The sequence below is a fragment of the Thamnophis elegans genome, chromosome 8 (assembly GCF_009769535.1).
Source record: "Thamnophis elegans isolate rThaEle1 chromosome 8, rThaEle1.pri, whole genome shotgun sequence".
NCBI lineage: Eukaryota > Metazoa > Chordata > Lepidosauria > Squamata > Colubridae > Thamnophis > Thamnophis elegans.
In genome coordinates, this window is record NC_045548.1 from 2,301,020 (window position 1) to 2,313,835 (window position 12,816).

A 12,816-nucleotide genomic window follows, 5' to 3' on the forward strand; every position below is an offset into this window, starting at 1 on the left:
TCAGGAAATCTGTACATTATGCAAGCAGCAACATTGCCTCACTTGAAAAGAATGCTCGTTGTGTGTCTGTTACGTTACAAACTTTATGTCAACTTTAATTTCCACCTGCTTTCCCCTTTTTTTGCATTTAAAGGAAAAGCTTTAATAGAAGTGATTCCAGGGAACAGCACATCCCAAAGACAGTGTGCCTGTACTGCTGGCTACCATTGGAACAAAGACTGTGATTGTTGCCGTCGAAACACAAAATGTGCTCCTGGTTCTGGAGTGAAATTTCCCAGTAAGATTTAAATTAACATCTTTGAAAGTTTTGTTTTATTTGTCAACCCTGCTGAGTGTACTACTGATGAGCTGGATTGACAGTGGAGGTGTCCTGATAATGAAACTTCTTAAGAGAATTGTGGTTTTCTTCCACATTGTTGAATATTAGATACCTAAAATAACGCCACTGAAATTGGGGTAATTTCAGTCCTGGATGATATGCCTCAATTAATCTTTTAATTTATATCTTATTTTTTTTTATTTTGTCTGATAGTTAACAGTTTTATCATGGGAGAAATAGTGTGTATAAATAATACTTAAACAGCAGGTTGGTTATTTAGCTCCGTGATCTGACAAATGCGCATCGACAAAACCGTGGCGACAAAACCGTGCCGTCAAAAACATGCCCACTAAAGCTCGCCGACAAAACCGCACCCACAAAAAGCGCGATTAGGGTTTTTAGGTTAGGGTTAGGGTAAGGGTAAAGGTTAGGTTAGGGTTGCTAACGTTTTTGCGTCTCACTGTTGTTTGCTGATGGCGCGCTTTTGTTGGCGCGCATTTGTCGATGCGCTTTAGTGGGCGCGCTTTCGACATCACGGTTTTGTCGGCGCGCATTTGTCGGTGAACCATTTAGCTCATTCTTGGCATTATAATAGCATGAAAGTGTAGGTGTATATCTGTATGTATGTGGACCTGCTTACATGCAAAAATAATCTTTGTGCTTGTTTCCAATGCTTTGAAACATTTAAAAACCAGTGTTATACGTATTTTATCCAATAAATAAATAGTTAAAAACGCGGAAGTGTTCTAAATAGTAGCACTTCAGTGTGTGCCAAAATATATCTTAAATATTTGGTTATCAGCAAATTGTTTTCAAGTGATGCTTTTCAGAGAAGTGTTTCTATGCTCAGTGTATTGTTGTATTTCCACAGTACAGCAAGATAAGAATACAGTGTGCGTACGGTGTCCCACTGGTTATTTTTCTAATGTCTCCTCTGCAACTGATCCATGCAAATCCTGGACAAAGTAAGTTTAATGTACATGTAACAGTGCACTAATAGAGACAGAAAGGAAATCCTTGGATGTCTGTGTTGTATTGTATTTAGAAACACTGATGTTGGTTGCGGAAAATGAAATAATTCGTCATTGTTAGTCTCTGAACATAGCAATAGCAGTTAGACTTATATACCGCTTCATAGGGCTTTCAGCCCTCTCTAAGCGGTTTACAGAGTCAGCATATTGCCCCCAACAACAATCCGGGTCCTCCTTTCACCCACCTCGGAAGGATGGAAGGCTGAGTCAACCTTGAGTCGGTGAGATAGCAATAGCAGTTAGACTTATATACCGCTTCATAGGGCTTTCAGCCCTCTCTAAGCGGTTTACAGAGTCAGCATATCGCCCCCACAGTCTGGGTCCTCCTTTCACCCACCTCGGAAGGATGGAAGGCTGAGTCAACCTTGAGTCAGTGAGATAGCAATAGCAGTTAGACTTATATACCGCTTCATAGGGCTTTCAGCCCTCCTTAAGCGGTTTACAGAGTCAGCATTTTGCCCCCAACAACAATCCGGGTCCTCATTTTACCCACCTCGGAAGGATGGAAGGCTGAGTCAACCCTGAGCCGGTGAGATTTGAGCAGCCGAACTGCAGAACTGCAGTCAGCTGAAGTAGCCTGCAGTGCTGCACTCTAACCACTGCGCCACCTCGGCTCTCGGAACATTAGAATCTAGAAATCCTCACTTATTTGATCATGCATATTTAGTGACATGAACATATGCATATTAAAATAACTTTAATTTTGTAATCATGGCTGCATTTGGTTCTTTTCTCAGCACTAATTCTAAAAGTATTTGTGTTTTATGTAAAATTGAGACCTGCAGTAAGATAAAGGTAAAGGTTCCCCTCGCACGTATGTGCTAGTCGTTCCCGACTCTAGGGGGCGGTGCTCATCTCTGTTTCAAAGCCAAAAACTCAGCGCTGTCCGAAGACGTCTCTGTGGTCATGTGGCCGGCAGGACTCAACGCCGAAGGCGGACGGAACGCTGTTACCTTCCCACCAAAGGTGGTTCCTATTTTTCTACTTGCATTTTTTACCTGCTTTCGAACTGCTAGTTTGGCAGAAGCTGGGACAAGTCACGGGAGCTCACTCGGTTACACGGCGCTGGGGATTCGAACCGCCCACCTTTCCGATTGACAAGCTCAGTGTCTTAGCCACTGAGCCACCGCATCCCTTTCGAGACCTCCGGTAGGGCAGTGTTTTTCCACCTCAGCAACTTTAACATGTAGAGACTTCATCTCCCAGAATTCCTTGGGAGATAAAGTCCACATATCTTAAAATTAAGAGCCGAGGTGGCGCAGTGGTTAAATGCAGCGATGCAGGCCACTTCAGCTGACTGCTAGTTCTGCAGTTCGGCTGTTCAAATCTCACCGGCTCAAGGTTGACTCAGCCTTCCATCCTTCCGAGGTGGGTGAAATGAGGACCCAGATTGTTGTTGGGGGCGATATGCTGACTCTGTAAACTGCTTAGAGAGGGCTGAAAGCCCTAAAAAGCGGTATATAAGTCTAACTGCTACTGCTATTGCTATTGCTGCTATAAATTGCTGAGGTTGAGAAAGACAGCAACAGAAAAACGAGAAATAGATCGTGAAACAAAAAGGGAGTGGGAATATTGTTTACTCTTTGAAATTAAGGAAAGTCATTTCTCTTCCTTTCTTTTCGTTAGTTAAAATGAATTGAATAAACTGGAAAATTAAATGTTCATTTAAGCATGAAAAGACCATTTAAGACAGGGGTCCCCAACTTGTAGGCCGCGACCGACTAGTGGGCCATGAGGGGTTTGAAACCAGGCTGCAGAAACTGCCGGTGAGCGTACGTGTGCATCATTTGCGCAAGCAGCAGGCGAGCGTGCATGCACACTCCATTTAAGTGAGCAACAGGCATGCATGCACACCATTTGCACAATAGAAGCTGTGCATGCACTTGGCTTAGGACCTGGATATCTGAGAGACCGCCTCCTGCCACATACCTTCCAACAACCAATAAAATCTCACAGGCTGGGCCTTCTCCGGATACCATCGACCGGACAATGCCGGCTGGCGGCTCCTCAGGGGAGGGCCTTCTCTGTAGCTGCTCCGGCCCTGTGGAACGATCTATCCGTAGAGATCCGGACCCTTCCCTTTAAACCTTTAAACCTTCCCACTCTCTTGGCCTTCTGAAAAGCCACTAAAACCTGGCTGTTCCGGCAGGCCTGGGGCTGTTGAACAAGGTCCAGCCCCACTTAAATGGAATGTATGGTGTGTTGTTTTTTAAAATTGTATCTCACGTTATTTTTTAATTTTAATTTTTATCTTTCTGTAAGCCGCCCAGAGTCCTACGGGATTGGGCGGCATACAAATTTATTAAATTGCTAATTGCTAAATTGCTGGCTGCTTGCACGGAACCATCCCCTCTCCCCCCCCCCACACACACCAGTCTAAAAAGCCAGAAACGTTAGTGAATTCTGATTTGAAGTATTTTTTAAATTGCTCTAACTGAGTAGCAATTAGGGATCAGCGTAATGCAATTTATTGTAAACCCATCTGTTATGACATAATGTTACTGTTATGATATGTCACAATAACCTGACTCAACAAAACTTGCTTTAAAAATTCTGGCATAGCGTTAGATCAAATGCAATCATTGACTTGCTGTAGAAAACCAACAGGCCTCCTTACTGATCATTAATTCTCACAGTCCCATATGAGACTAACAGGATTAAACAGTGTAGGAATAAATATTTACAAATTTGGTTTTGAACTTCCTTAGATATATGAAATTGTTTTTCGTTTTCCTCTTTTGTCATAATAGCAATGTCAGCCTTGTACATTCTGATTCTCTCCAGATCAGATAGCCTGATAGACCATACCATTCCCATATGGTGGGGGATTATGGGAGAGGTTGTAGAGAGTCCAGGTGACTCTGGGGAAATAAGGAAGAATTATCATATATAAGCAAAGAGGGTTAAAACATTCTTTAAATCCCGGGAAACAAGGGTTCACCGACAAAAGGGCGAACGACAAAACCGCGCCCGACTAAACCACAGTGACAAAACCGCGTGTTCTAAAGCGCTCCGACAAATGAGCGCTGAATCGCGCCGACAACAGCGCGGCGACAGACGCGCGCTGTAAAATTAAACCTAACCCTAAACCTAAACCTAACCCCTAACCCTAAACGTAACCCTAAACTTAAACCTAACCCTAAACCCAACCCTAAACCTAACCCTAAGCCTAAACCTAAACCTAAACCTAACCCTAAACCTAACCCTTACCTTAAGTTAAATCGGCTTTCTGTCGACGCGCTGTTGTAAAGCGCCCTTCTGTCTCCACGCTGTTGTCGCCGCGCTGTTGTCGCCGCGTTGATGACGTCACGGTTTTACCGATGCGGTTTAGTCAGGCGCGGTTTTGTCATTCGTCCTTTTGTCAGGTCACGGGAAACAAGATGGTTTTGGGAAAATATCATGTAGGATTCTTCCTAGTTCACTGGGATATAAAAAGGAGGGGAAGTAAAGTATAATCAGGCTTATAAAATTATTATAAGTTATTATAGCCTATGGTATTTTAATATTATTCTAGTCTTCCTGTGGAATCTGATTCTTGATCTGATCCACCTTATAGGCTGGCAGGAATCTATCATATCTAAAGAACAAAAAAAAATTTACTAAAGGAAATACAACGTGAGGCGTGAATGTCATTGCATTAAGCATTGCCTCACTACCTCTTTATGCTATTAGTATGTTCTCCAAAACATACTTTACTTTATTAGCATGTCTCATCCAAAAACAATATAATTTATCATTCCATTTTATTTCATTTAGTTGCACAGCTTTGGGAACTGAGGAAAAGATTCCTGGGAACACTTGGTCTGATGCAGTTTGTAAGATCCAAGAGAAAACTCATTCAGAAGATGGTAAATATAAAAGCACCAACTGAACCATATTATTTTAAGATTTTTCTGGCAATTCTATAATTTAAGTTACCCTTTATCTTGGTTTCATCCCAAGATATGGTGAACTGCTCAATAGCTTCAGTAATGCTATGACGGTGGTGGGTTTCAAAAATTGTTCGAACCTACTCTGTGGGTGTGGCCTCCTTTGTGGGAGTGGCTTGCTGCCCATGTGACTGGATGGGAGTGGCTTGCCGCCCATGTGACCGGATATGAAGATGCCGACGACACTTGTCAGAACCACCTTAAATTACACAGCACTGGCACGCATAAGAATAGGATGTAAACTTGTTTTTTAAAAGGCATCTTTGGTTTGCGTTAAAACAACTTCAACACACGCAATGTTCCGATTGCACCACAAACGCAGTAGTCATCCTTACCTTTCACAGAGGCACTGAGTTTTATAAATAGGAGCATGAGAGTGTAGAATAATCATATCCAAGGACCAGTGGTGGGTTTCAAAAAAATTTGGAACCTCTTCTGTAGGTGTGGCCTGCTTTCCGGGTCCACTGGTGGAACCTCTTCTAACCGGTTCGGTAGATTTGACGAACCGGTTCTACCGAACAGGTGCGAACCGGTAGGAACCCACCTCTGATGTACACATGGAATAGAGCCTATTCTTGTTCTTCTGCCCCTCGTGTACTCAGATACATTGGACTCTCAACAAATAATCAACAACAACTTGAACTATTTCTGTGACTATAGCTCAGCAGTTTCGTACAGGACCATAGTATGGCTTACTCCAAAATGAGGTGGGCCATGCACAATACCTTCAAAATATCTTAACATTGTGTCTACATTTCCCAGCATGAAAATTCATGGCTAAAAGTTAATCTTAGATGTGGGTAGGGTGTGTGTGAATTATCTTTCAGGACACAAATAGTGCAAGCATAGATTGAAAATTGCACGTACTATAAACTATAACCAGCTTCTAGTTTGTCCTATCATGTTTCTGTTTTCAATAATGTTTCCCTGTACTATTTGATTAAGGAGCAGGTTTGTTTTTTTGTTTAAAAAGCAGATCCAAAATGATATTTCCTGAATCTGAACTTTATAATTCATTGTCAGTTTTTCATTTTCCAGAAAACAAGAAATTATTTTACGTGTTGATTGTTCCATTCCTCCTCATTGCCTTGGCTGGTATAATTATCCTTACTGTATATTATCGAAGTAAGGGAAAACTACTGACAGGTACGTAACACCTAACGGCCTTATATTATTATAAAAACTACATTTAACAGACATTTTTTTATTTAAATCTCTTAATTTCGTAATTATAAAAGTCAGGTTACTTTTTTTACATTTTTCTTTTTATATATCATTTAAGTTCTAACTTTTAGACGTTGCATTGCAGTTTTCACAAATGTCCCCTTGTGATCTAACGATGTGCAGAAACGTGTAATGTTTTCTAGGATGACGGTCATACTTTGTTTTTGGGTGGTATCTTGGCCGCTGCAGCTGAAAAAGCGAGGCCAGAGGAAAGAAGTTGCTGCAGCAGTGGTGGGTTTCAAAAATTGTTCGAACCTACTCTGTGGGTGTGGCCTCCTTTGTGGGAGTGGCTTTCTGCCCATGTGACCGGATGGGAGTGGCTTGCCGCCCATGTGACCGGATATGAAGATGCCGACGACACTTGTCAGAACCACTTAAATCACCTGACACACAGCACTGGCATGCATAAGAATAGGATGTAAACTTGTTTATTGAAAGGCATCTTTGGTTTGCGTTAAAACAACTTCAACACACGCAATGTTCTGATTGCACCACAAACGCAGTAGTCATCCTTACCTTTCACGGAGGCACTGAGTTTTATAAATATGAGCCTGATAGTGTAGAATAATCATATCCAAGGACCAGTGGTGGGTTTCAAAAAAATTTGGAACCTCTTCTGTAGGTGTGGCCTGCTTTCCGGGTCCACTGGTGGAACCTCTTCTAACCGGTTCGGTAGATTTGACGAACCGGTTCTACCGAACTGGTGCGAACTGGTAGGAACCCACCTCTGTGCTGCAGGCAGGATAAAAATCCAAGTTTGAGATATTCAAGTTAGAATTTAAATTAAATAGAGTTGTGATTGTGATTACTGCCTATGTATTTAATAATGTCTGTGTTGCATGAAAAATTGGGGGGGGGGGACACACATAAGGCTGCCAATTGTGTAACCCCGATCTACAGCTAAGGACTCTGTCCCTCTTACAACTTGAGAAGTAACTCTCTCAAGCTATTTCTTGAGCCAAAATTAAATGAAAAGTGCTATATCCATAGGTGTTTAATGTTTAATGACAGAGAATGGAAGCAGCGAACTTCCTCCCATATTTGGGCATACCAGGGGTTGTGACACTAAATACATATATGTGTGTGTGTGTGTGCACGCGCACACACACACACAGACACAAACACACAATTGTTCTTTTGGTAATTCATGTGATATTCCTTCCAACAGACTAGCCTACCAATCACCCGCATACAGCTAAGTCATTAGCAAGTCAGTCATAAATTGATGGCACATGATATGGAACAAAGACCCAAGTGATATGGAATGTTCTGTTTTAGTCATGGATAGATTGTCGAGATAGACACATCTTCCATTTGAAGAGGGGGTATCGGGAATCATTTTGCAACTCACACTTTACCACAAACCCTTCCAAAAGCAAACTATTTTTAGCAAAGTATATTTAAAAACAAATTGACGCCATAATATTTAAGAATGAATTATGCAAGCTTTCTTAATTTGTCCATATGTGTCATCTTTCTCACTTATTCTTAAGTCAGTGAACGCAATTACAGCAAGTGTACAAGTCTATTGAAATTAATACTTTAAGTGCGCTTCACTCTGTGAGAAAATTTAATGTTATATTATCTATTATGATAATATGTCTTATTCTGATGGTTCACTGTGAATAAATAGTTCAATCCAATCTTTAATATTGAATGTTTATAAGTGTTTTTGTAAAGATTTTTTTTTATACAGCGAGCCATAATATGTATAGTTGCATTTGTGGTTCACTAATATTCTGCTAAAATGCTAGAATCTAACTGAAAACTGTTTCTATATTTCCTTCCAGCAGATTTACAATACTGGGCCCAGGAAATATGCCACCAAATTAAAGGGAAAAAGGTGAATTCTAAGACTTTATGGATGTTTATACCTTTTCATGTTTTTTTCCTGGTTTGCTCTCTTCCGATATCTTTGTTGGAGAATTCTTTAAGTGGCGAAATAAAGTTGTAATTTGTAAAACTGTTTGGTTGACATAAGGTCAAAAGGAAATGATGGAAGTATAAGAAACGGAAAAACCACAAAGACTCCCTTGGCTTTAAGCCATAGGAATTTTTTAAAAAATAGTTGCAATTTGTCTGGGTTTACTTAACAGATTATCACTACTACTATAGGAAACAGTCTATTCCTTTCTTTGCAGGATTCCTCTTGTGATACATTTGTAAACACAAACGCAGCACATCCTGCTGGCCTTCAGCTTTTGGGAGACACGTATTTGGTGGATCCTGACAAATATTGCTTTCCAGATGAGATGCATTACCCGTGTGAGCACCTCCTGGGTAGAAAAGATGATCCTGAGAAAATACTTTACGGGTCAGGAGGAAATTTCCCACCATTGTTTCTAACTACCATCTCTGAAGATGACCACTTGAGACAGATTCCTATGGAAGATGAATACACAGACAAAGTATCCCACGGGCAGTGTTATTTACCTTTAGTCAGCCAATCTGATAGCAAACCCACATCACCCTTCTCTGAACCGCTAGAAGTGGGAGAGAACGACAGCTTGAATTACTTCTTCACCGGAACGGAAAATCTGGAAGAATTAGGACCCTGCTGTTGCTTAGACCCGCCATGTGCGATGGATCCTCTTCAGGCTTCCTCACACAAATACCTGCCGGGTTCTTGTAACCATTTCACTTGTGCCAAGAGGAGAGAGGTTGATAATGAAGATGCAGGTACTTCCCGGCTATTGTCCGAAGAAAAGCAGAGTTTTGCCACCTCATCTTCTAGACAACCTCCTAACGAACTGGACAATGCCGCAGATTCCTTAAAAGAAAATGGATCTCCTCTGCTAGGCACCTGTGGTTTGAAATCTTCTTCGCTAGACCAAAGTGGGCCGCCAAACAATATTGGAGACCAAAGTGACTCACCTGATGTTGGAAAGGACCAGAATACAAAAAGAACATCGGAGTCAAGCTACAATGCTTCAGATCCACCAGCAGCATCCGGTAAGCCCTCTATAGGAAGCCCACTTTTTTTCTTAGTTTAAAAATGGATTCTATTCCGCTAGTCATCGACGACAATAGGGGACGGAGCTCATCTGCGTTTCAAGGCCATTGAGCCAGCGCTGCTTGAAGACCTTTCCAATGTCATGTGGTCAGCATTACACCGCAGAGCGCTGTTAACCTTTTACGTAGCGCTGTTACCTTTCCACCGAAGTGGTACCTTTCTATCTACTTGCATTTGCATGCTTTCAAATTGCTAGGTGTTTTCAGGAGCTGGGGTGAGGGCGAAAGTTCATACATTGTGTGGCGCTCAGGTCTCAAACTTGGCCTGCTGTTTCCAGAGCCGAGGTGGCGCAGTGGTTAGGGTGCAGTACTGCAGGCCACTTCAGCTGACTGTTATCTGCAGTTCAGCGGTTCTAATCTCACCGGCTCAAGGTTGACTCAGCCTTCCATCCTTCCGAGGTGGGTGAAATGAGGACCCAGACTGTGGGGGCGATATGCTGACTCTGTAAACCGCTTAGAAAGGGCTGAAAGCCCTATGAAGCGGTATATAAGGCTAACTGCTATTGCTATTGCTATTCCAGCCAACAAGCCCACTCTCTTAACTCCTGAGCCACCACACTGCATGCTTTTATTGATAGTGGGGGGGGGGGGTTAGATATTATTAAGCACCTACAGAGCAGATTGCAGCACCCACTCTATATTGAAAAAAAGCTAAATAAAGACAGGATTTGTTAATATTTATACAGAAGACAAAGAGATCTGAGTAGATTTTGTTGGGAAATTAAATAAATAGGAAACAATTTATGTATTGAAGTAAAGACGGCATACATAGATGTACGTAGCAGTATATACAATTCCGGAGGTTAATGCAGAAGACAGAGAAGAAAGGCAAGTCAAATGAAGACCTTAGATCTATGCAAATCTGAACATCGAAATTACATCTGTTCTTTACTCATTTTTTGACAATACAGTATAAAAATCGAAGCTAGAGGCAGAAAAGTGGAAAATCCTGTTTAAAGCAATCACTTCATATTGCTTCATAGTAAGTTCGGCTCTGCGTGTTAATCTAGAAAGTTAATTTTAAAGATCATTTAAATAACATTTATTTTTTTCTCTGGGATTTTGGAAAGGTTAGGCCCAATGTGATTATATTCTGGTGCCAGTGGTTTTTCTCCACCCAGCAAACAAAGTATGCTTTTTGGCAGTCTTTACTTTGGTCAAGCTACTTGGCTAGCCAATGTTGTGGTGGTGGTTAAAGGGAAAAAAGAATCCACAGTGAACCTCCAATTACAAATAGAGAGGTACAACTAAAGGAGATGAAAATATTAGTCATACTTTTTATGGCATCCTTTACACTATAGTGTACATTTTCCAAATATGCTGGGCTGTGGCCCTCATCATTTACAGCTGACAAGCAATTAACTATAATAGTAGACACTGTAGTTTAATTGCGAGTGTAGAGAAGATTGTTGCATAGAAGCACTTGAACAATATTTTCAGGATAATTTGATGAATAATTATTCTCTCTCCCGCTTGACTGTTATCCTGCTAAACAAAATATGGAATATTCGCAATAATAACCACAATTCATTAAACGTGGGAATAATTCATTCCAGGCAGCGGTATAGAGAAGGCACACTTCCAAGGTCTTGATAAATGAGAGTGTTTAATGCAGTGTTTCTCAACCTTGGCAACTTGAAGATGTCCGGACTTCAACTCCCAGAATTCCCCAGCCAGCATTCGCGAACCCTGCAACCTGGAACAGCTGATTGGCGATATTCTGTGAGGCCGATCCAACCGCCAATCAGCTGCTCGTGCTGAATCAGGCTGCAATAATATGCTGAAGCTGAACCAGGCTGCTTACTGCAAGGGTGCTAGTCAGATCAATACCAATGGACGCTGGTAGGCAGAGGAAGATTTTTTTTTATTGTTTTCCTCCCCAAAAACTAATGTGTGTCTTATACTCTGGAGCATCTTATACTCCGAAAAATATGGTAATTTGAATGATAAATTTTTCAGAAGTGCAAACAAAGTTTAGGAAGACAGTATTTGATATCCAGTTGATGTTGATTTGGGATACCAATTTTTATTTTTTGCACAAACTATATCCTTTCTTGGAATATTGCCTAGTTGAAGTTCTCTTATTGTCATATTAATTATGTCTGCACTTATTCCCCTCTGCCTTGACCCCTTTTTAGGAAATGTGACAGGAAACGGGAACTCTACATTCATTTCAAGCGGACAAGTCATGAATTTTAAGGGCGAAATTATTTTTGTCTACGTTACTCAGAACTCCCAGGAAGGATCAATGTCTCCTGGATCAAGTGATGACAGCCTGGGGAACCCAGTGCAAGAGGAAAACTTACACCGCTGTGAGACCTTTGCAGGAAACTCTGAGCAGTATAAAGAAAAATGTGCCGAAATCAATAGGTATCACAGCATGGAATCTGGAGAACCTCAAAGCACCGTAGAAGGATACAGGAGGACTTTCGGGCCTATTGGTCAAGAAGAGAATTGTGAAAGCCAGAAGAAGCCGTTCTCTCCTGAAGGCTCCCAGCCTATACAAGAGGAAGGGAAGCCAGGATATTCTTAAAGGAGATGGTGCATTGATGCAGACTAATGCTCGTTATTGGTATTCAGTCAACTACCATTCACTGAACACGATCTGGAAATCTGGAAGAGCCGAGGTGGCGCAGTGGTTAGGGTACAGTAATGCAGGCCACTTCAGCTGACTGCTATCTGCAGTTCGGCGGTTCTAATCTCATCGGCTCAAGGTTGACTCAGCCTTCCATCCTTCTGAGGTGGGTGAAATGAGGACCCGGATTGTTGGGGGCGATATGCTGACTCTGTAAACCGCTTAGAGAGGGCTGAAAGCCCTATGAAGCGGTATATAAGTCTAACTGCTATTGCTAAAACAGATGCAGATAGCACTAATTAAGCAAAGGAAGCCTTCTGTCGGTTACTGAGATGTCAGATTGCCAACTGCTCGCTTACAAGGGAGTTCTTTGCTCCAATGTAAAAAATGGTAGTGAAGAAAAGGGTAGCGTTTGGGGATTCAGAGATGAGGTGCGTTGTGTCACTGCTGTCCTTCCAGGTGCCAAGGATTATGTTCCTATGGAATTGACACATGCTGCTTAAGGCTCATCCAGAGCATTTTTAGAACAGTAGCTCCTGTTTATGTACAGTGGCAACGTTAACAGCTGCCTTAACTTAACTACTGTAGGAAATACAGATGAAAATTCAGTAAAACATACATTCGTTTTGTCTGTCCTGATGTTTCAGATAAGATTTCTGCCTCTCTTTTATTTTTTCCATTTAAAATATCTCGTGTTCATCACTTTAAATGTTTGTCCATGGCTAA

General features: G+C 41.6%; 1 protein-coding gene across 3 annotated transcripts in view; it reads left to right on the forward strand.

Annotated features, from left to right (window-relative positions):
• TNFRSF11A (TNF receptor superfamily member 11a) overlaps window positions 1-12,204 on the forward strand; it is a 36,781-nt gene extending 24,577 nt beyond the window's left edge. Inside the window, exons 4-10 of one of the 3 annotated variants that reach the window (XM_032223146.1) lie at window positions 134-277; window positions 1,191-1,284; window positions 5,107-5,198; window positions 6,303-6,425; window positions 8,294-8,346; window positions 8,645-9,455; window positions 11,654-12,204. In XM_032223146.1, coding sequence (XP_032079037.1) covers window positions 134-277; window positions 1,191-1,284; window positions 5,107-5,198; window positions 6,303-6,425; window positions 8,294-8,346; window positions 8,645-9,455; window positions 11,654-12,048 — 1,712 coding nt within the window. In that variant the 3' untranslated portion in view covers window positions 12,049-12,204. The remainder of the gene's footprint in view (window positions 1-133; window positions 278-1,190; window positions 1,285-5,106; window positions 5,199-6,302; window positions 6,426-8,293; window positions 8,347-8,644; window positions 9,456-11,653) is intronic. The other 2 variants (XM_032223147.1, XM_032223148.1) reach the window with 2 other exon arrangements.
• The last annotated feature ends 612 nt before the right edge of the window (window positions 12,205-12,816 follow it).